Source organism: Eleutherodactylus coqui, chromosome 7 (assembly GCF_035609145.1).
Source record: "Eleutherodactylus coqui strain aEleCoq1 chromosome 7, aEleCoq1.hap1, whole genome shotgun sequence".
NCBI lineage: Eukaryota > Metazoa > Chordata > Amphibia > Anura > Eleutherodactylidae > Eleutherodactylus > Eleutherodactylus coqui.
The window spans coordinates 149100799-149125587 of record NC_089843.1 but is presented as its reverse complement, the minus strand read 5'-3'; the positions used below and the strand labels follow the sequence as shown (position 1 = coordinate 149125587).

General features: G+C 41.1%; 1 protein-coding gene across 1 annotated transcript in view; it reads left to right on the top strand.

The window, feature by feature from the left end:
- COL25A1 (collagen type XXV alpha 1 chain) overlaps positions 1 to 24789 on the top strand; it is a 404320-nt gene that overhangs the window by 295529 nt on the left and 84002 nt on the right. The window contains exons 13-17 of the mRNA XM_066573822.1: positions 10887 to 10931; positions 11844 to 11870; positions 13393 to 13437; positions 22559 to 22591; positions 22709 to 22744. Coding sequence (XP_066429919.1) covers positions 10887 to 10931; positions 11844 to 11870; positions 13393 to 13437; positions 22559 to 22591; positions 22709 to 22744 — 186 coding nt within the window. The remainder of the gene's footprint in view (positions 1 to 10886; positions 10932 to 11843; positions 11871 to 13392; positions 13438 to 22558; positions 22592 to 22708; positions 22745 to 24789) is intronic.

Here is a 24789-nt window from a genome sequence, read left to right as displayed (position 1 = left end):
TTAGGAACTCAGTTTGCACGCACATGTTTTACATTATATCGAAGAAAGTATGGTGACAGGAGAGACATTTGTGGCCCTTTTGGGTATCTGGAAGCTCACGGTTCTCTCAAATCCAGAGTCCCCCCAAAAGTGCTCCGTTGCGTGCCAAATCACTTTGAAATCTGAGCCAAGAAGTAAACGTCTCCCCATGCTGACAAAGAAAAGAATAGTGAGCTGATTTGCTCTTTGAAGCTATAGACTGAGCCAAAACTCTGTGGCTACTGTTTAACCACAGAGGAATAGAGACAAAATGGAGCGAAAGCCAAGAGTCCTAGAAATCATGAGCTGAGAACTGTCTGATGAATGTAACACAGAGCAGACTACTGTTCATTTAGTAAATAGGTACAAGTTATTATATAGGCTGGTTAATCGGCAAGCAAACAGAAAACAGAAACATCCTAGCTATAGCATAGACATAGGTATACCGATAGTTCAGTTTACATATCATCACTGGTGTAACTATAGGGGATGCGGTTGCACCCAGGCCCAGGAGCCTTAGGGGGCCCATAAGGCCTCTCTTCTCCATATAGGGAAGCCAGTACTATGAGTAAAGCATTATAGTTGGGGGCCCCGTTACAGGTTTTGCATTGGGGCCTAGGAGCTTCAAGTTACGCCTCTGCATATCATCTGTCATTCTAATCAATAGATTGTGCATCTGTGGTTACAGTCAAAGCTATAAATTAGAAAGTTGGACAAATGTCAAGTTTTGATGCCTGCTGACTTCCAAAAAGAAGGTGTAACAGGGCATCATACATGGAACCTAAAGGACCATTCATTTTTCTATAACTATTTATTTATGTAGAGTAGTCACTTCCTCTTGAATAATTGTTGGGAGCCAAATTCATATGGTCTTTAGGCCCCCTTTACACGGGCGACAAAGTTGCCTGATTTTTTTACATGTGTGTGAAGCCTATGCTTTCCAATGGGTTCCTTCACATTAGCGATGTTTTGTAGCATGCGACATTGCGAGACAAAAACCTTGTGGGTTTCGTGACATGCATGCAACCTGCAAGGTTTTGTAACCCATGTTTCTCTATGAAGCTTTCCTCTCTGTTGCATCGCATCACACAAAAACGTGATTTCCGTGCAGTTTCGATGCAACTTTGACAGTAGCACATCCTACTGTCAAAGCCATAACCTAAGCCCTAACTGCAGAAATTTTTTTTTTTTTAAAGTATACGTCACCTTAGAAGCGCTGTCCGGTGCTCCGCTGCAGCTTCTTCCCAGTCCCCAGCACTGTTCTTCTTCATTTCTTCTGGCCGGGGATTAAAAAAATCCCTGGCTCCTGGAAGCACTGCCCTTAGGCAATCAGAGCCAGTGCTCGATGAACCAATCACCCCCCTGAAATCCTTGCATGTGGTGCTACGAAGTCAGACAACTTTGTAGCACCACTTGTGACTTTGTAGCGCTACAAAATCATGGTATCGCTGCGAGAAAATGCAGCAATATCTCACAGATCAGCGATGTGATATTGCTGCTATTTTCTCACAGCAATGCTGTGTCGCCCATGTGACGGAGGCCTTATATTCACACTTTAAAGAAAAATGTGAGCTTTTTATTTGCACATTGAAATAACTCCATTCATTGTCTATGGGGCTGATGGAAAGTACTCAACTAGCTCTATCAGTTTCATGGACTTTTCCTGAAGTGGCACTGCGCATGTTCAACTCTCGCAGTTGTGCAGTAAGGAGAGCTTCGGACTCCTGTTCTAGTGATTGGTGAGAGTTCCAGCAATCAGACATTTATCACCTATCTTGTGGATAGGTCTATTGTGGGGCAACTTCTATAAAACAGCACTTGAGACAGTGGAGCTTTAAAGGGAGTCCAAACTGCAGGCATCATCTTATAGGGCAGGAGGAGCTGAGCAGACTGATATATAGGTTTCTGGGAAAATATTTAGTATAATTTGTATTTTATTTATTTAAACCTCTGCCAATCACTGATCGGACCGCCCATCAGACTGTCCAGCTCAGAATGAGCAAGGTTTAAAGAATAAATCACAAGTCATAGTGAATCTTTTCCCATAAAACTATATCATTCTGCTCAGCTCCTTCGGCTCTATAACATCATGCCTGCAGTTTTGACAGCAAGTTCGAGCTGACAGATTCCCTTTAAAATATGGGGAACAGTATGGGGTCAATGAAGAGTTAAACCAGTGTTCAGACCCTCCAAACTAGAATTAAAAGGTACTGTTTAGCACTCCCACAGACATGCTGAAAAGGACATGTAGGATTTAGGAAGACAAACCATGTCAGCCAGCTGATCACTTTCTATCAATGTTGCTGATGGCATAACACATTAACCCTCCAGTAGTTGGACAAACAGAGCTTGTTCTGTTTGAAATGGCTGTAGTTCTGGTTCTGTCAGAGCTACTGTCCTATTTAAAGCTAAGATTCTTGGATTTGAACTAGGACCAACATCTTGTCAATAGCCCTTATAGAACCAGAGCTACAGCTGTTTGAAGTGGGGTCAGGAAATCTGAATTTAAAGCTGTAACTTTTTAGTCAGTGTGATTAGAGAACAGAGAAAGGGAGAGGGAGACCCGTGACAGCAGAGAAGATCTGTGATTCTCCTATGTTTCCCAGGGAAGAAGTGACATGAATTTTTGTTCATGCCATCAATGAGATCACATATTTGCTCTCTGATTGTCACATATGGGTTTTTTTCCAAAACAAGAGTGAAATGATAAGGACTTACTCATCTATTCACTCCTCTACACTGTTTAATCCTAACGATGGTGCTGTCATTGCTAACCATGGCATCTAAACGATTTTACAGAAAAAAATTGAAAAACTTTTTTTTCCCCTTACGCAAGGCTTTAAATATTAAAAAAATAAAAAGAACAAAAGCTTCACAAACTTGGTAACAATAGCAACCCATACTATAAAATATTATATTATTAATCCAGCCCCGCAAATTAAACTAAAAAAACACTGAAATAAATCCCAAAATAGCCTCTTTCTGCTCATCTTGCTTCCACAAAACAGGAATAAAAAATCATATATACCTCAAAATGATACCAATAAAAACTACAAGTTGTCCCACAAAAAAACACACCTAATACAGCTCTATTGAATGATCAAATAAAAATACTCTGGTCTTGGAATGTGGTGCACACAAAAAGTACTATTGTTTAAAAAAATGTTTATATTGTGCTAAGGTAGTAAAACATAATAAAGGTAACATAATATTTATGTCAGACTGTGAACACTGGTAGGCCTCATGCACACGGGCACGCATGGATTCTGCTGCTGAATCCCGCAGTGGAATCCACCCATGCCCGCAGACATAAGCATAAAAGCACAGGTTCTTACCTCTCCGGATCCATTGCGGGTCTCCTCCATTGCAGCCAGATCTTCTTTCTTCAGCACTGCAGATGTGTCCAGGTATGCCGACCAACGCACCCGGCGCATGCGCAGTGCCTTTTTTAAAGTTTTGAATCTCCTGCTTTCCCACGTATCCACAGCAAGTCTGCAGTGACAGCTGTGGCTGTGCCGCAGTCCAGACAGCTTCCTTTGACTTCAATGGAAGCTGTCCGTGCGGGATCTGCAGGAAAATAAAGCATGCTGCGATTTCTTTCCACGAGTGCAATCCGCATGCCGGGAAAAAAAATCATATCAGCATGCTTTCTGCTGTTGTGGGGCGCCCATGCATCCCTATGGGCGGCTTGATTAGCGGATCTCCCGCACCGTGGGTTCCGCAAATCACATCCGCCCGTGTGAATTGGGCATAAAAATAAATAGGAAAAAACTTAGTTGAAAAGCTTTTCTTCCATTGCCCTTGGAAAAAAATTTCTATAAAAGTATGTACGCAAAATTGGTTTCTATAATAACTAGAACTCATCCTGCAAATTATAAGATCTCATTCAGCAACAAAACAGTTATGAACGCTGGAACACAGAAGGGGATACAATTAACTAGCTCTTAAAGGGGTTTTACTTTGAAATACTATTGATCGCCTATCATCATGATAGGTCATCAATAGTTGACCAGCTGGGGTCTGTTGCCTGGGACCCTGACTGATCAGCTGAGCGGGCGCATGCTGTCAATAGCCCCTGCACCTCCGAGTAACTGCAGGCATGGCTCTCATTGAAATCAATGCAGTTGCAAGCGATGGCCGCTGTAAGGAGATCGACATGGAGGCTTCTGCTTTGATGTCTGTATACCTCCCATGTAGTGGCTGGCAATTGTAGCTGCAGGCATGGTTCCCAGCCGATCAACATCAATAGCATTTCACTAGAAAAACCCTTTAAGGCCAAAATTGTTCGTCACCAAGGGGTTAAAAATGCACTTAAGGCACTAAGTACGGTGTCAAATATATTACGGTGTCATACTGTACATTCTACAATTTTAAAAAAACGTGCTATTTTCTGGAGGATTTTTCCAATTTCATCGTGACCGTTGGGGGGTTAAACATGCTCCACTTACTATTATCTACAGTATACCATAACCCTAGTCAAGTCTATATTCTGAGTAGTGCCAATAGCTTTGCTTGTTATTTTTCCTTAATTTTTCAAATTGCTATAACCCGGACAGAATTTAATAATTGATGTTAAATTTTGTTTGGAGGATGAATTATTTAAATGAGCTTATGTTAATTCACTTGGAAAATCATTGTTCAATTCTGAAAGAGGGGTCATAAATTTGTTTATGAAAAGACGGAAAAAGTTTAAAAAGAGAATGTTTAACAATTTCTCTATATTTCCCCCATCCATTTCCCTGTATGTCTTGACTTGTACCACTTGTGACAGCAAATATGTACTAATTGCTCCACAATGTATACGTTTGTATTGCAATGGGTGTTACAAATGTTTGCCAAATATAGTTGGGCTTATGTTGTTGAAGTTTGCAAGAACTAAATCACCGATTGGAAGCTGGTTTGTGTTTTAAGTAGAGATGAGCGAGCACCCAAATGCTCGGGTCCGCGTTATTCGAGTCAAGCTTTTCGTAAAATTCGAGAGCTGTACTCCAGTAACGAACCCCATTGACTACAATGGGAGACTCAAGCATTTGTGTATGTGGGACACAGGGTCCCGAGCTTCTTTTATTTTTCGTGTTCTCTCTCTCTCCCCCTCTCCTTCTCCCTCTCCCTCTCTCTCTCTCCCCTTCCTGCCAGACAAAAAATTTGCCAATGACGCGCGCTGTGGCGGGGAGGGGTCAAAACAGGCACATGACAGCGGGGAGGAGCCAAAAGCTGGGGCGGGGTCGAACACGATTTGATGCTCGTTCGAGTAACGAGCACCATCGAGTACGCTCATACTTGAACGAGCATCAAGCTCGGCAGAGTACGTTCGCTCAGCTCTAGTTTTAACCACTCTCAAAACTCTTCATCTTAAACACATAGAAATACCTTATTGCAATAGGTAGATCATGTATTTTGTTATAGGAATGGAACAATTAGATTCTCCGCACTGCTGGCGTAGCGGGTCTTCAAAATGGAAAGATGTGTGACTAATGGTTATCCACGTTTTTGACCCAATCTACCAAACACAGATGAAATCACATGTTGATTGGTGCTTTACATTTACCTTCACAGGGGCCAAGAATATGCTTGTGGGGACAAACAATTGTAATTATGATAGTCCATGCTCATAGGCTGGCTAAATATCTTCCAATTCACATTGGGAGATGTACAGCAGATCACTGAGCATTGTTATGTTCTCTGAAACTGAACAATCAACCTACGAATCAGAATTGGCTCTATCATTGGCTGATTGTTGGTAATTTTACATGGGCTACTTGTCGGCCAAGAATGCATTCGGACTAACGACCAGGCCCAATAATCAGCTCATGTAAAAGAACCACCAGCATTAATGGTGTCCATTGGACTTTTTAGTATCACTTCAGTGGAGCTGAGTTGCAATATCAGATACAACCCGACGGACAAGTGTGACACCGTGTTTGGAAGGAAGCAGATATGTTTTTCGAACCCTGGACAACCCCTTTAAATCTACCTATCTATGTTCTGTATAAAAATTATGATATTAAATTATCAAACACTTAAAATAAAGTGAGATTCTTTTAGTTGTTTCCTCAGCAAGTAGATATGAAAAGCTTTCTTAAAAAGGTTTTCAAGAGTCAGAAAAACATGGCTGCTTTCTCCAGAAACAGCGCCACATCTGTCCACTGGTTGCGTAGAAATCCAAATTTCCCCATTGATTTTAATGAAGCTAGGCTGCAATACCAGACACAACCCATGGGCGGGTATGGTACATTTTTTTTAAGAAGAAAGCAGCCATGTTTTTCTAATCCCGTACAACCCCTTGAATGGCTTGTCACACATTCCTAATGTCACCCTCACAAAACGAAGACTAAAAAAGCCTCTTGCATAAACTACGGTAACTTATAAAAGTTGTATACATCGTCTTGAAGCTGACACCCCCACGCACGGAGGCAGCGTTCAGATAAAACTCGACTGCTGCCTGTTTGGTTTCTTAGTTGATATATTTTTGGCATGTTTGTAGTATACGGAAGTACGGCCTAACATCTAATCTTTGTTCCTACACTAACGGGTAGGTCGAGTATATTGAAGTATTACGTCCTTGTTTCTCCCACGTGAATAACATATAATTGCTGTATCATGTTACCACAAGGAAAGCATTCATTTAAAGGTAGGGAAGAAACCGTCAGTGAAGGAAAACGCTCAGACACAATTGTTAGCCAGCTGGGAAATGTTGCTGAGAATTCTTGTCTAATTTCTCTTGGCTTGAAGGTCTTTTCCAAAAAAAAAAAGTTAGATGTTTAGCTAAAGGTGAAGAGCAAAGTGAAGGGAAGATGAAATTAAAACCATAGCTCTTGTCTTCCAGCATTATACACCCTGCAGTCTCGGGGTTTCTGTATAAACACTTCAGCAACAGATTGTTCCGACTCTGGTATTTCATCTTCCTGATAATTAATCATTAGCTGTGTCTGACCAATATGACATACTTTAATCGGTAAGGAGCTGCAGAAAGACCCTGAGCTGAGATATCAATTACAAGACTTTATTAAGTTCATACTTTTTCATCGTTGACTTGCTGCAAGCCATCAGAACACCACCTCATCTTCATCAGCGCCATGACAAATGGAAAATCAGACCTTCAGCAAGTATGTTAGCACCACCTTGTCTAATAAACTCTTTACGTAACTCTACCCCCTTCAGTAACATGTAATAGGCTACGCTAACTCTGTCTAGCACCCTATAGCTGTGATACCCATGCAATCTCACAAGTACAGTGATACCGTATTGGGTTTCCAGCCAAAACAGCCCCTCTGTGGATTCTCATTACAGCCATGACGGTAAGATATCTTCCTGTATAGTATAACAAGTAGGCACATGCGTATAAATCTGGATAACAATTTACACTTTGCTGGTGACCTAGGTAGCGACTCATGTTCAAGTACTGGAGCATGTTCCCAGGAAGGGCATAAGGTTGGATTGTAAAGAAACTAGAATGTGTTATATCACTAAAGGTGACCATTCATATTACATAGGAGTGGGTTGGTGGCTGAACAGCTGTCAATTGAACAATCTCTCAATGAACGATTATCGCGCAGACACAGCCATACACATTTTACTTCATATCGGACATTAAAGTTGTTCAAACTGGCCATACATGTTCAATGACACAATGAGTGATGAGAAAAGATCTCTCTGGGACGTTCTGTCAAGGAAAGATCATTTGGGAACGAGACATCTTTCTTCCAAAAGTCAAAAGAAAAATTAAAACACAGCCAACTTCTTTTCAAAGTCTGTCAATGAGCTAAAATGATTGTTTGTTGTTAAATGTCACCCAACAAATGATTATTTGGGTGGAAAGTCATCCATCAACTCATTGAGTCAAAGGCGATATGATATCCCTGCGATGCGAGAGTGAGTGAAAACGCATGATAATGAAACCAATGATTTTCAATGGTTTAATTCTCATTTGCAATGTTTTCACCGTAACCTCGCATTGCAAAGAAGAATGTGCGATATCGCCATTGCGGCAGCAGCACTAGCCCCATTGAAAACATAGGGAGTACATTGCGCTTCCCTGACACAGCTGTGACAGCTATGGCAGGGGATTCCTTCATCCCTGCGGGGACCGCTGGGATGAAGGAATGCCCTCTCACAGCTGTGGCAGAGGTGCGCGATGCTATCCCTTTGCTTTCAATGGGGCCGGCGCTGCTGCAGCCCCATTGAAAGCAATGGAATGAAGGCTATGATTTTCGGGGAAGGGCTTGAAATATAAGCCCTTTCTTGAAAATCATGGCTAGCTGTAAAAAAAAAAAAAGATTTAAAAAAGATTAGCTCACCTAGAAGAGCCATCCACGTTTTTTTTAACGCAAATTTCAATGGGACTTTCTATTCTTAAAAACGCATCACACAAAAATTGCGTTAAATGCTGCAAAATCGCAGCGTTAAGAAAACGCAAGTGGGTAGGAGCCCTAACACTGCGATATTGCTGAATTGTTTTTAACGCGATTGTCAATGGGACTCTAATGTTAAAAACGCATCGCACAAAAATCGCAAAGCAAAAACGTGCAATGTGTTTTTAACATTAGAAACGCAAGTGGATGTGAGCCCTTAGGCTCACAACCATACAAAAAGTTATTTGTGTAGCATCTGCAAAATGGACCCTTTTCATCTTTTTATAAGTGCAGTTTCGTATGGCGTCCGCTGCTGTCAGTGCGTCCATTTTTTTCCTTTAAGACGTCATCCATTTTTCATGCCAACAAAAAATTCTGAAATGCGCTCAATTATTTCCTTCTGCATTTTTTAAGCAACAGATTCATGAAATGCGGACCGCACGCATACGGCTTCCCAGTGTTGACCCATTATTCTTCTATCCACATTGACTCAAACAGGCTAGTCTTATCCACAAACTGGGTCAGAATAGCGCATGGTGCGGTTTTTTTCATGTGAAAAAACTGATTGTGATTTGACGCGTTGACTATTATGTGTTGTTCTAGTCAATTGTAACCTCAGACTTTAAATGTTTTGTGTCGCCTTAGGCTTTAGTCTAATACATGGGCATCTTAACCGCCCAGCAGTTTAGGATGAGCTCTGTTAGTTCTGAAAGAGAAGGTCGTTAGAGTTTTAGATGAACGGAGTTCGTTCTACTTTAAACAGCTGTAGCTCCATTCTGTCATGGCTATCAACTTTTGGTGTCATTTTAATACTGTGAATTTTGGCTTTATGACACCAAGATCATGTTTGTGGCCTTATAGAACCAGATCTGCAGCTATTTGAAGTAGTGTCGGGACTACTGAAGTGCAGAGCGGAGAGGGAGGGGAAGGGAGACCAGCTGAAACAGAGAGGATACATGATTCCCCCTTCTCTACTCCTATTCCGGGGAGCGGTGACTGAATTTTTGTCCATGTTATCATCCCCTATCATAGAGCCAATTTGCTCTCTGATTGTCACATATGTTTTTTTCCGCCAGAAAAGCAGTGAAAAGATTAGCACTTGCTCATCTAATCACTGCTCTGCAACATTTAACCCTGCAGATACTGCAGTCATTGCTGACTGCGACATCTAACCATTTTTACAGAAACAATGAAAAAAACTTTTTTTCCTTAGACAAAAGTTACACAAAATTGGTATTGCAAAACTATTTACTTGCTCTTAAGGCTAAAATGAATTCTGTCTTAAGATGCTTAAGGCAACTGAGTTCTGTGCCAACTATATGTAGATGAAACATAAATTCAAAATCTACAATAAAAAAATTACAATTTTGGGAAGGTTTTTTCCAATTTGCCATACAACTGTTGGGGGGTTAAGGGCTCATGCACTTGGCCATTTTGTGCACAGCCATTAAAGGGCATACTACCATATGCCTTTGATTTCATACAGTTTTTTTTCTGTCAGATTCTATATGAATCTGAATCACCTCAGCCTTCTGTATATGTATTTTTTTTTACTTCTAGTAAATTACAAGAAGCGCTTCATGTGTAGATTTATACATACAAAGTACATTATGGTGGATGCTCAGTTGTTAGCACTGCTGCCTTGCAGTGTTGAAGTTGTAGATTCAAATCTGGCCAAGGATTCTGGCCTCAACCACACGGGCGTATAAGCACCTGTACACCGGCGCCGATGCACCCATCTGACTGACAGAAGATGGCCATACCTGAAGACGGCCGTCTCTCTCCAGCGCTGATCATAGAACACATGACCGGCAATGGAGCCGGTCACATGTTCTTCCTCCCAGCACTGCAGAGAGATGGCCGTCTTCAGGTACGTCCATCTGCTGGTGTCAGTCATACGGGCGCATCGGCGCTGGTGTATGGGTGCCGATGCGCCGGTGTGACTAAGCCCTCTGGCTGTATAGAGTTTTTCAAAGTTGATGTTGCTTTTGATGAGATTTGAACCTTGAACCCCAGCGTTGCAAGGGAACAGTGCCAACCACTAAGCTTTATAGATGCTTTCCTTTTTTTCTATTTTTAACAAAACTGGGTCAGTCAAAAAAACGCCAGTATAAACATAGCCCAACTGAGGAAGGACCTGGACTGGGCCCAAAAAAGTTGAAAGAAAATCAACTCTGTGTTGATAACCGCTGATGACTGTGCTGAAAAGGATCCAGTTTTTATTCTATTTCCATTGATTAATGTTTTAGCACTGACACACGAGCTAATCTGTCCAGGTTGATCGTCTGCTTGTTCTTCAGTAAATGCCCACATCATGTAGAAAAAGCTACCACAAATGTACTTGTGCCTAGGTACAGTGTACTACAGTGATTGATTATATCACCTCGTCTTTGTATATGTATTGATATCTGTGAGCAGAACCTAAGTTGACCTGACACTAACTCACTATAATCTTTCTCATTTATGGCTTTGGGCTTATATTTCAAAAATGTGACTGTTGCTTTTCTCTTTCTCTAGGGGGATCAAGGTGCACCTGGTTTAGATGGCATTCAAGGGATTATGGTGAGCGAATAACACACAGCCTCCGGCTGAAGAACACAATATAATAATTACAGTAACACTATTGTGTTGTCACTTTTCATCTGCTGTAGGGTTGATTTATTTCTACAGCGTGCTTGACGTTACTCTAGGCTTGCTAAATTGTGAAACTTTCAAATTAAAATGATCAGTTTACAGTAAAAGTTGACTTTGATGGGGCGTGGCCTAACTTGGGATGTAAGAGGACATCTGGAGAGAGTTCCCACGCAGTCGGTGCTACTATCTTGTTATTATCATGCTCTGGTGGCAGCCAGTGCTACATACCCTCGACCTCAGTGCGGGCTCTTCTGGTGAGCATGGGGAGCCAATGCTTGAGACCAAGAATTAGGGAGATTGTGTTGGCGGAGCACAAGGTCCAAGATGATGCCAATACATCATGTGATGGGTGGCACGGAGATGGAGGCACATTTATTTTACTCCACCTCTATAAATGTATAAAAATTAATCAGTTATATGTTCCTCAAAAAAGGTACCAATAAAAACTACAACCCAGCCCACAAAAAAGTGTCCTTGTACGTCTATGTCAAAAAGTTATAGCTCTCTGAATGATGCAATGCAAAGAAAACTTTTTAAAAATAAAACCAGTTTTTATTGTATGTCAAAAGTATTAAAAAGTAAAAAAACTCTATTAGATAGGGCTGACCGGCAGAGATTTGGCGGTGGCGCCGGCTCCCGTGGCAGAGATCTGCCATGGGACTTTGCAAAGCCCGTGGACAGCCAGCCTAAGGCTCCTTACACCTACATGGCGCTCTCTACAGCAAGAAACTGTACCCCTCCTGATGCTATCTGTGTATACTTTTTTATTTCACCAATTTTAACCATTAACCATTACATTGTTTTTGTGTAATGATGGTAGAATATGTTTTATTTATATAGGGTGATAAAGGAGAAAATGGGGAGAAGGTAAGTAGTGACCTTTTCTGATGAGGCTTGACAAAGATGGACTGATAGCTCACATATGTGTATTACTAAATAACAATTCTCATGTTGTGAGACCCCCAACCCATAGGGAGAACAGGGATCCCATTACCTACATTTTGCAGACCAATGTAGCCAGTGATGTCTGAAAATTGGAGAGGAAGACTAAATCAATTCACGGCTCCTTTCATTGCATGATTGCAGCGGCCTTGAATAAAACATTAATTGCCACAATGTTACTTGCTGCTTGTTCTACAGATATAGTACATGTATACATTGTTTTCATATTATATTACTGGAGATTTCCTTTTAGAAATGATAGATAGATAGGAGATAGATAAATAGATAGATATGGGATAGATAGATGATAGAGAGATAGATAGATAGATAGATAGATAGATAGATAGATAGATAGATAGATAGATAGATAGATAGATAGATAGATATGGGATGGATAGATAGATAGATAGATAGATAGATAGATAGATAGATAGATAGATAGATATGAGATAGATAGATAGATAGATAGATATGATATGGATGGATAGATATGAGATATGGCAGATACATAAATAGATAGATATGGTAGATAGATAGATATGGGATTGATGGATATTAGTTAAATAGATTGATACATAGATACAGTAGATAGATAACAGATATGAGCTAGATTGATAGATATGAGATAGATAGATAGGAGATAGATAGATATGAAATAGATAGATAGATATGAGATAGATAGATAGATAGATAGGAGATAGATAGATATGAAATAGATAGATATGAGATAGATAGATAGATAGATAGATAGATAGATAGATAGATAGATAGATACGGTAGATAGATACAGTAGATAGATAGATAGATAGATAGATAGATAGATAGATAGAGTAGATGGATGTTTGTTTGAAAAAGGAGGCAACATAAAAATGTCATAAGTGCCATACCAATGTCTTGAGATCATACAGTCGCTGGTTCAGGCTTTGGTTTAATCTATGACCTTTTACTAGATGGACTATGTGGTTAGCACAAACCCCAAGCTGTGAACAATAGAGCCATTCTTCATTACTTCTGTATTTCCCAAGTATCTTTGAACAACAGACATTGACCAGTCATGTTTCTCATAAAGAATATGTGATTTTGGTAAAGAAGTTGTAGTTTACAAAATAATACACACAAATAAAATATTGATTACACCATATACATTATATTTTATTGATGTATTAGACTTCCATCACATTTCCATGGATTCGATGCTTGTTAGAATTTACATGAAGCAATATACTGTGTCGCTTTTGTAGTTTAACATTAGCTGGGAAACTACTTCCGAGAAGTCACGCTGACAGACGATTCTTCACAACACGCTATATTATATAAAATTACATCAAATGACCAAAATTATAGTGCATACAAGCTCCAGAATCTCATGCACTGGGAAGCAAAATGCAGAGAGTTATTGCTCAAGTTTACAATGACTTTGATAATTATGCAGTGTTTTTTCCTACAGGGTGACATGGGAGAAGGTGGTCCTAAAGGCGAACCAGGAGACAAGGTAATGCTCCTACTTCCTTTGAATAAAGTTGGATTAATCATATCAGAAGCTTAAACACATATTCTTAAACAAAAGATTAACCGTTATATCATATTTCACCATCTCTTTTAAAACATTAGCTTTCCTTGGCCATGTGGCATAAACACCGTCAAACGTTATGAAGAGTTTTCAAAAAATGCTTATTAATGTGGGGCAAACTACATAATGGTATTTATCAAACTCGTGGTAGTCGGCCAGCTGGCATTGGCTTTTTCAAGCCTTTTACAAAACATCTGGGAGTAAAAGTAAGCAGTTCTATGAATTACTACGTGGTGCTACTATATCTTCTTGGATGGAGCCTAAATCTAGTTGTTGCAACACCAAATGGTTTATACAATAATGTAAGCTGTTTCCAAGAAGAGCTGTGTTTTGTTCATCTTAGACAAACTTGGCAAAGAAAATAGTCCAAAATTCCGAACTTCAGGTGAATTTATATTTATTTCGGAAACTCAGCAGGATGCACATGGAACGTTGTAAGAAAGAATCTGTCGTCCATGTTCAAAGCTCCTGCACTGGATCCTTCATAAAGGACTGGCAAGGGTTCTAGACATCTACGTGATGGGCTTAACTGCAAGCTTGAAATCTCCTGGCCTGTATAATTAAGAAACGGAAAGCATGTAATTACCCACAAATGTCTTCTAAGACATTGCATTATATATCCTTGTCTGCAAGAGGCTAAACATCTAGGTGTTGTCATAATCTGTTAAAAACAATTAAGTAGCATAAGATTAGTTTTGCCGAGATTGTTCAAGCAAAACACCAATCTACAAAATAGATTTAACCCTTTCTAATCCACTGTCTGACGTCTGAAGACATTATGATTTAAGGCTGTACAGCTCCCATGTTAGAAGACGTCCGTCAGGGTTCTCTTACTGTATATTGCCAGCCTCTCTGCTGTCGGAGCTTATCCAACGTGTTACCTCATGCAGTACTGGCTTTAGCCAGCAGATAGTGCCGGCAGAAAAAGAGTAAGCCCACTAGGAAAACCAGGATACAAATTGGATTGGAAAGGGTTGACCTTGGTCATAAGGAAAACATCATGATTTGCAGAAATCAATTGTTTGCTTTGAGAAAGTGTTGTAGCCTTCACCTTCAATCCAGAACCATTTAGGTTTGGGGTTTCGTAATAATATTTGGTTCTATGGCCTCATTTTGTTACTGTGTGGAAATATGTTGTGGCTGACAAGCACAAGAATTCTGATCATTATGCAATAACCTACCATTTTACTACAACCATGAAGGCCTAGTTTTAGCGGCTCCAATTGTCTTCTGTTCAATTTTCATGATACATTTCTAGCAATTCCCGATCTTTCAGAATTAACAGTTCTTTTTGTTGACTCATAATTTGGTTTATTAATTACAAAGTATGTAAAGGCCAAATTGGGCAAATGCTTTCCATATTTATCCTTTACCAAGGGGGGCTGATCATGGGTTTCCTTCTGCTTGGAGCCCTGTAAGTTGCTGCCATCATGGTTGGAATGGCTAATCATTTTCTCTGCAGTCATACACATTAGAACATAAAAGTGTCCAATGGAAATATTATCAATTTTAGTGCATAGGGCTTGCAGAGCTAAAAGCCAAGTTTTAGCTGATAGAGAGTAGTCTCCTATTATTAGCGTAGTGCAACTTAGAAAATGGGTTTGTCTAAAGCAGTAAATGTCCTTAGTTTAAAGGCTAGTTCCAATGCTTTAAAGCTTTTTTATGAATACCATTTATTGCTTCTAAAGAAATTAGCAATTACAAAATTTCCTCCCACTCGTTAATGGGGACAATGGGTGTTTCCATCACTGTTTCCAGCTGCAATTACAGACAACTATTCGGGTAATTTACATTTTTACCATTATCACATATACGTGGTGCTATATGGCAGCACACAATCCTCTGCTACTATGAAGGTGAAGGCAATCTGCTATGATGGGGGTAGATATTCTCCCCTAAAATCATTACTTCTTCTTGTTTCCTTATGAAGTTAGAGGCATACAAAGGTACAATAGATCCCCATAGAAGCCCATGGGTGCCCTATTTTAGCTCTGCACGACTCAAACTTCCTACAGAGTTGTAATACGGCTATATGCAGGAGGCTGTAAAAATATATCCATTACTGAAGGTAATCAGATTTAGTGATAAGTGGTGCTCTCTTCTCTGCTTATGAATACCAGATTCAAAATTGTGTCGCTACTAGAGATGAGCGAGCATACTCGTCCGAGCTTGATACTCGTTCGAGTATTAGGGTGTTTGAGATGCTCGTTACTCGTAACGAGTACCACGCGGTGTTCGGGTTACTTTCATTTTCTTCCCTGAGAAATTTGCGCGCTTTTCTGGCCAATAGAAAGACAGGGAAGGCATTACAACTTCCCCCTGCAACGTTCAAGCCCTATACCACCCCCCTGCAGTGAGTGGCTGGCGAGATTAGGTGTCACCCGAGTATTAAAATCTGCCCCTCCCGCGGCTCACCACAGATGCATTCTGACATTAGTTCAGGGAAAGTGGTATCTTGGTGGAGCTGCTATAGGGAGAGCGTTAGGAGTATTTTAGGCTTCAAAAACCCCAACGGTCCTTCTTAAGGCCATAGAAATCGCAGATCGCACCTATGTGCGATCTGCGATTTCTGTTCTCTTCTCTATATGCGCTCAATGGGGCCGGCGGCAGCAGTGCCGACCCCATTGAGAACATATAGAAGACAAATCATTCTTCTCTGCCACAGCTGTAACAGCTGTGGCAGAGAAGAACGACGTTTGCCCATTGAATTCAATGGAGCCAGCAATACAGCAGGTTCCACTGAAAGCAATGGGCTGCCGGCGTGCGCGGAGATGAATTGTCGGGAAGGGCTTAAATATATAAGCCCTTCCCTGCAATTCATCCAGAAATGTGTTACAATAAAAATATGTACCGGCGTATAAGGCGACGGGGCGTATAAGACGACCCCCCAACTGTCACCTTATACGCTGGCAATACAGTGGAGCAAAGAATAAAAATCATTACTCACTTCTTCTGACATTCTGCGGCGCTGCTGCAGGCTGTCGCTCCCTCCTGGTTCCCGACAGAGCATTGCTTTCTCTACAAAGGGCTTTAAATCCCCGCCTCCAGAAACACACGTTCCTTCAGCCAATCACAGCCAATGACAATGATGTCGTTGAATGGCTGTGATTGGCTGTGTTTCTGGAGGCGGGGATTTCAAGCCCTGCGTCCAGAAAGCAATGCTCTGCGGTGGACCAGGAGGGAGCGACAGCCTGCAGGAGCGGCGCAGAACATCAGAAGAAGTGAGTAATGATTTTTATTCTTTGCTCCACTGTATTGCCGGCGTATAAGGTGACAGTTGGGGGGTCGTCTTATACGCCCCGTCGCCTTATACGCCGGTATATATTTTTATTGTAACACATTTCTGGATGAATTGCAGGGAAGGGCTTATATATTGAAGCCCTTCCCGACAATTCATCCTGCGATCGCCGGCAGCCCATTGCTTTCAGTGGAACCTGCTGTATTGCTGGCTCCATTGAATTCAATGGGAAAACATCATTCTTCTCTGCCACAGCTGTTACAGCTATGGCAGAGGAGAACGATCTTTACGCTGACAGTGCGGGGGGGGGGGCACTCTTGCTGCTATTGTGGCTTAATAGTGGGACCTGGGAACTTGAGATGCAGCCCAACATGTAGCCCCGCGCCTGCCCTATCTGTTGCTGTGTCGTTCCCATCACTTTCTTGAATTGCCCAGATTTTCACAAACGAAAACCTTAGCGAGCATCGGCGATATACAAAAATGCTCTGGTCGCCCATTGACTTCAATGGGGTTCGTTACTTGAAACGAACCCTCGAGCATTGCGAAAATTTTGTCCCGAGTAACGAGCACCCGAGCATTTTGGTGCTCGCTCATCTCTAGTCGCTACACTTCTAGACATATATAAATATTTAAACTATTATTTCCAGCTATGTTTTCTACCAAATGTGTGATATAATGTGCAATATTTCATATAAGCCTTTGACATTGAGCTGGAAATTGTGGGAAGGCAGATGAAAAGACAGAATGCAATGAAATAAGAGAATAAAGTAATACATGGACTGTTTGTAAAGAAGCAATTCTACATCAGTGGCTCTAATCCAATAGGACCTCCTCCCATAGCTCTAGTCAGTGTTCCCATAGGATATTGGCATATTTCTACTTTTCTCATATGCATTAAAATGTGTCTTGGATTCTATAACGCATGCTGGAATTTTTCTGTTCCATTATGCAATGTTCATACTCCTACATTGTTGCTAACATTCAGTGGATAAAATGTATATTATTTGGTTTGTTTCTATAAGAAGTACTGATATAGTAAGGGTGGTTTCATATCTGTGCTAGAACCTCCCGTCGGAGGTTCGGTCACAGACCTGGCACAAAATACTGGAAGCCAGGCAGCTGAGCGGAGAGTGAACAGACTCCATTATAGTCAATGGGGTCCATTTGGCGCTGTTCAGTTCCATCTGTTTAGGCTAGGGGATTCTCCTTTCCTGCTTCCCGAATGCAGCAGAAAAGCAGAACCCCCGAGTGAGGAAGTGAAATTACTCTTAACCATTGTAATATTTAGAGATAATATTGGATTAAATGTACAATTCAGTCATACAGAGAATTTTGACTTAGGGCTCCTGTCAAACCGATTATCAGGCCGCGGGGAACGCAGCCCCCCTGTCCATGAGCGGAGAATCATAGTGATTCTCCGCTCACTGCCGGCAATTTGCAGCATGCTGCAAATTGCCTCGATTCTCCGAGGTCAGCCTATCTGTCAGATAGGCTTACCGTGGTGATCCGCCTGCAGGCTCCTGCTCCCGGGCGGCAGCTCCCACAGCGGCGATCCTTGTGCTATCGACTTTTTACAGCACTGCATCAGAAGCCTGGCGCGGGTCTCCCAGGAGGAGCAGGTGCTCAGCTGTTGCATAACAGCCTGGCACTCACTCAAACACCAGGGACTGAAGAAACCTTCGATCCCTGCTATTTAATGAAAACATTATAAAGTTATGGCTCTAGGAATGTGACAATGAAAACAACCCAGGAAAATTAGTTGGTTACTAAGTCACAAACAGGCTTTGTCACCAAGGGGTTAAAGAGATTGTACATTATTTAAAAAATATGCTTCTTTTCTTCCATAAACAGCCCCACAGTTGTTCACAGGCTGTTGGTGTAACTGCAGCTCAGCCTCATTCACCTTAATGGAGCTGAACTGCCATGCCAGACAGTTTTGAGGTACACAGTTTTGGATTGCTGTTTATTATCTTTTTTGGAGACAAACAAAAGAAATATAGCAATTTTGGCATTAGTTTAAAAATTTTTTTTACGGCATTCATGAGATAACTAAATTATTTTCACTCCTTGGGTCATTACAAATGTGGTAATACCTATTACGTGTTGCTTTTTAAATTTTAAGGGTGCATTTTATCCATTTAAAATGTTTTTTCTGTGGGGAATAAAGGGTTTGTTTTTTTTAACTTCATTTGTTTTCCAATTAAATGCTATTAAACCTTTTTTTTGACACAATTTTTTATTCCTAAAGGGGACTTCAAGATATGATCATTCGATCGTAAGGCTAATACGTTGCATTACTTATGTATTTCATTCTACTAATCTATGAGAGCAGCCTATTAGACTCTGAACGAGGCGGGGCCTAATAAGCTGAGTTACATGGCAAACATGGAGGCCTTTGTCAGACTTCTTATGGGAACCCATTGGTACCTTGAGATCGCACATTGAGTGCCGATCGGTGACAGAAGCCTTTCCCCCTGTCATCTGCTTACACACTTCAATTTCTATTGATTGTGGCATAGATGGGGATAGATTGTCAGGATCTGAGGTTTCATCATTCCTGGCTGTTAGAGCAGGAGCCTGATTAGTAGTCAGTCAAGCTACCGCCTTAAAAAGTTGTGCATAACGGTTTAAAACTCATTAGTGAGGTCAGTAAAAAGGCCTATTGTGGTCATAAAAGGGTTAAGATTTCAACTCACAAAAATAGTGAACTGATGCGGCAATAAAGTACAGCCCCCGGCCTATGCTACCTTCACATGGAATAATCTCACAGCTTGGGTTATTCACATTTATTTTTTTAAGAATATCGTTAAGACCAATTATTGTTCAGCAGGAAATTACAACTGATTGCCGGGATATTTCCCACTGAGTATACAAATAAAGTCACATGTTATATTAGGTTTCAAGCTTCCTGAGCAGTGATTGCATTGGATTACAGAGTCATAGAGAATATAGCACTATGCACACTTCCATGAACACTTCATTAAGAGAACACCATTTACTATTGTGATTGTTAGGCAATGGACCATTGGACTTTGATGGGCCATTGAGCTTACAGATAATGGCAAATATGAATGTTGTTATCAATGAGGTGTATGTAATATATATATATATATATATATATATTACACACACACACACACATATATATATATATACCTGGAATCATCTTCTTCTAATAGTCTGTGTATTTTGTCTACACAGTAGAACCATTTTTCTATGTGTTTTCAAACTACCATATATTAGAGCTTCGGCGGTTATTCCTTCCTAGGTATAACCTCATCAAGACATTCACCTTACCAAAATAAGTATGTTTTGCGTAAATCGTTGGCTAATTAAACCACTTAAAGTTCTATAATTACATTATTGTAGTGTACACTACCATGGCAACATTAAAGAAGCAAAGGTAGTTAGACAAGGACTTTCAGCATCATTTAATTACTTTTTTATGCTATTGACTGCCTCTCATAGTGGTAACATGATGTCCTACATATAATAATCTATATTAAGATTATATTGTTCACTAATGAAAAGGAAACCTGTAAAGGATTGATGCTGGCAGCACAAACCCAGGACAGGTATGTTTCCCAGGGTATGTATTATTCTGAAACATCGTGGCATTTCAGAATAACCACACTTTGAAGTCTGACTCAGAATGGAACTCTGAGTCAAAAAAGGGGGCCCTGCCTGCCTCTTCCTGTCTACAGCGTGAAGATTGACAGCTTTCTCTAAACACAAAAAGAGAGAGAGCTGTCAATCAACATGCTGTGGGTGGGGAGAGAGGTGTCAATCAACATGCTGTGGGTGGGGAGAGAGCTGTCAATCAACATGCTGTGAGTTGGGAGAGAGCTGTCAATCAACATGCTGTGGGTGGGAAGAGAACTGTCAATCAACATGCTGTGGGTGGGGAGAGAGCTGTCAATCAACATGCTGTGGGTGGGGAGAGAGCTGTCAATCAACATGCTGTGGGTGGGGAGAGAGCTGTCAATCAACATGCTGTGAGTTGGGAGAGAGCTGTCAATCAACATGCTGTGGGTGGGAAGAGAACTGTCAATCAACATGCTGTGGGTGGGGAGAGAGCTGTCAATCAACATGCTGTGGGTGGGGAGAGACTCCTTACCTAAGAGTTCCATTTAGACTTCAAAGCAGGTGTATTTTGAAATGCCACAGCCTTTCAGAATAACACATACATGGGGGCATTGTACTTACCTGCACCTGTTTCATGCTGCCTATGGTTTGGGTAGTAACAGGTTTCCTTTAAATGTAGCCAAAAGGAGTTTTTATTTGGCTCAACCTGTCATCAAATCACATTGTACTTTCCTTTTGGACTGCATGCAAGACTAGCCATACACTCATTTGGTCAACAGCTATTTTTCCCGACTCCAGCACAAAACATGAAAGCTCAGCCGAGCAAGCGCATGCATTCAAGTGAGCTGCGTGGATTAAGCCTAATCATGTATTTAAGCAGAGGGAAGGATTGAGCTTGTTGACATCCATCTTTCCAGATCCTTCTGTGCCCTGACAAGGTCAAAATTGACCGGTCCAGTTGGCTTTTATTGAATGTGTTTCAACTCCCTATACCTACTAAGATGCACAAGAGAAACATTTAAATAATGTACTCACCTGTGTTACATCTGCTTTTATCTAACCTAACTATACCCTCATTTTCTAGATACTTGCCTTCATGGTTAAGCAGTTTCATGATGATCGCACATGAGCGTACATTAGAAGTTCTTTATATAGTATGCATAGGACTGATGTAGTACAATATTACTTCTTAGAGTTCCTTAGTAATCACTGAGTAAGGTCTTCTAGATCCACTGAGGAAGTGGGTAGATATATAAAAATAAAATAGAACTTTTATTTAAATATTTTAAAAGAACCCGTGCCCTAGGCGCTATACACATATGGACATACAACAAATAGTGTTATTCCCTGGATATTTCCAACCGTATCGCATCAGCAACAAACTGAGGTGAGAGAGGGTGCTCTATCCAGGTGGAGAATACAGGCACTGTAGCGTGACTTCGGGCACAAAAAGCCCCGCAGATACCGCTACGTATCACACCGTGAACGTACCCTGAGAATGAAGCCAACGCGTTTCAACTGTAATAGGGATATTGTTTTGAATGTAATGTTTCTTTACTTGTATATGTTCGGTCCAGCAAGACCAAATTGTACTTCTTTGCTTAAAAACGTTGAATAAAACAGATTAAACATAAATACATAAGACAATTCAAGGAAGACATTGACCTGAACCTGTGTTTTAGCCAAATTACAAAAGCACAAAAATCTATCAAACTACTTCTGACACCCCCAGTTGTAAATTTAGGTAGTCTTACAAAATTTCTTTCATATGGTATTGTATTCACATGTGCAAACTATTCAACAATTCACTGGCTTCCGGAAGGCTGATTGCACAGTGTCCTTCAGTGGGATTACTGCATTCACATACAGCAGGAGCCATTCTGATTTTAAACCTTCAGTTCAATAATCTTATATTAATCTCTTTTGTATTATTTTCCACTTCTCGCCAGAGCCGGTTCTTAAGGGAATTGCTTCCACAATCTCTTGCAGTATGAAAAGGATTCAAATGCCCAGAACATGGCTCCATCCAGAAGTTGTCTATTTTTTAGCCAAACATTGTATTGTATCTGGTCATGTGTAATTCGGAACGCTCTTTGGATAGACTTTTCTGATTAGACATGATGGGATCTAATTCTGTTCTTGTTTCTATAGTGTAACAGTAGCCTCTAAAGGCAGCTTTTAAGAAATACTTCATCTTTTTGTTTTATTTTGTATTTTTAGGGTGACCCGGGCTCATCTGCTGCTGGCATAAAGGTCAGGTCTTTCACTTTGTCAACTAACATATGAGAAATGTTAATGAGATCAATTTCCCCTATTATAGTTTTATTATATGAACGAACTGATTTCTTCTTTACGATATTTATGTTATAGGGTGAACCCGGAGAATCAGGTCGTGCGGGGACAAAGGTAAAGTTTGCCATTTGTTTATTATGGGTAAAACAAAATATTAAGTATTAGATATTCAAGCGGAATATGAGGACAATATATATTATTGTAATATCCTCTTTTGAATTATTTTATTACTAAGAGTTTGGTTATTACACAGGTTCTTTATTAGAGATGAGCGAGCATCGCTCTTCTCGAGTAACTGCATTCTCGTCCAAACAGGCTCGGAGGGCGGGAGGGGGGGGGCGGTTGAGGTGAGCGGGGGTAGTGGGGGGGAGGGAGAGAGAGAGATCTGCAAGAGATCCCCATATGGAGAGGAGAGGCCTTATGGGCCCCCTAAGGCTCCTGGGCCCGGGTGCAACCGCATCCCCTGCATCCCTATAGTTACGCCCTTTGCCCCTATGTAAAAGTCCTATTTCTCCAGTACTCGAATAGCTATTCTATGACTGCAGTATCCGCTATGTTGGCTGCATTCACACAGGGCGGATTCCCGTCGGAAATCTCGCGGTTTGGCGGCAGCAAAAACCGCGAGACTTCTGCCGGGAGAACCGCCGCGGTTTAAGCCGCGGTGGCTTTGAAGCGGCTCGGCCGCATGCTTCTCCGTTGCGGCCAGCGCTCCCATAGAGAAGAGCGCGGCCGCGATGTAAATAAACAAAAAAAAAAGTAAATAGACATGCTGCATCTTTTGAAATCACGGCTGATTTACCGCAGCAGATTAGCCATCCCGTGTGGACGAGATTTCTGAGAAATCTCATCCACATGGCTGGCTAATCCCGAGATTAGCGGCCGCGGGCGGATCTGCTGCGGCAAAACCGCGGCAAATCCGCCCTGTGTGAATCCAGCCTGTTGACACTGCAAGCAATAGTATGAGGCTGGGTTCACACAGGGCAGATTTGCCGCGGTTTTGCCGCGGATTGCCGTTGCATATCTGCACTGCGGCAAAACCGCTGCGTTTGCAGTGCAATGCAGCACAAATGAGATTTGCCAAAAAGCTGTTCTCACAGGACAGATTTTTTTCCGCACAGCCGCAGTGCGGATATGCAACTGCGTCGTGGTTTTAAAAGATGCAGCATGTTCATTCTTTGGTCTTTTCCGTAGCGCTTTTTTGTCCATATGAACGCAGCCAAAACCGCACCAAATACGCGATAAAAAGTAAAAAAGCGCTGCGGAAAAAAACGCGTGCGGATTTTTCCGCACGAAAATCTGCAGCAAAATCTGCAAGCCCAAATTAACTTTTGAAGCGGTTTTGCCGCAGAAGCAGTTCTTCTGCGGCAAAACCGCAAAGGAAAAACTGCAAATCTGCCCTGTGTGAACCCAGCCTTACACTTTGCTATTTTACACCTTTTTGAACCAGCATGCCTTCGGATCAGGTGCTATAGTTCCCATCATGCACCAATACAATTATCCAATAGGAATAGATTTGTATTATTCCAATAGTAACCATTTATATTAAATACATAGTTTGACGATTATGGCAGTCAGACTTCTACAAATGAACCATTCTGTTCTTTAAATGTATACTGTGTTGTCAAAATCTTAATATTATACACAGTGGCAACAAGAAATCTCAATATATCATACTTGTAGTCATATGTGTTCATTTACAGGGATATAATGCACACCCGCTTATGGCATAGGGTTAACTTCGAGATCCGCACTACAATTCAGTCATTCCACATACAGATATTTTGTAAGATTACACAGCCTGCAATATTTGTCTTTTCCTTGTATTTATTAGCTCTGGAGTCAACAGTGCGTTTGGTTTCAGACTATGTCAATTCGAGATCCCATCAAATATCCAGACAGGTCAAGAATAACTTTCCAGTACCAGCAGATTTCTCTCAAGATTCTTATCTGAGAAAGTGTCAAGTTAATTGACGTTTGCTGAGCTAACATTTGTGGAGGTCTAATACTGGCAAGATAATATCAGTTTGACTTCAGAGATGCCGTCTTAACACCCTTAGGTGTGATCGGAAATGTATGTGGATTTGCTTTTAGGGTGCAGAAAATGATGTGGGTTTCAGCATGCGGATTTTGGTGTAGATTTTTGATGATTAGTTGAAAAA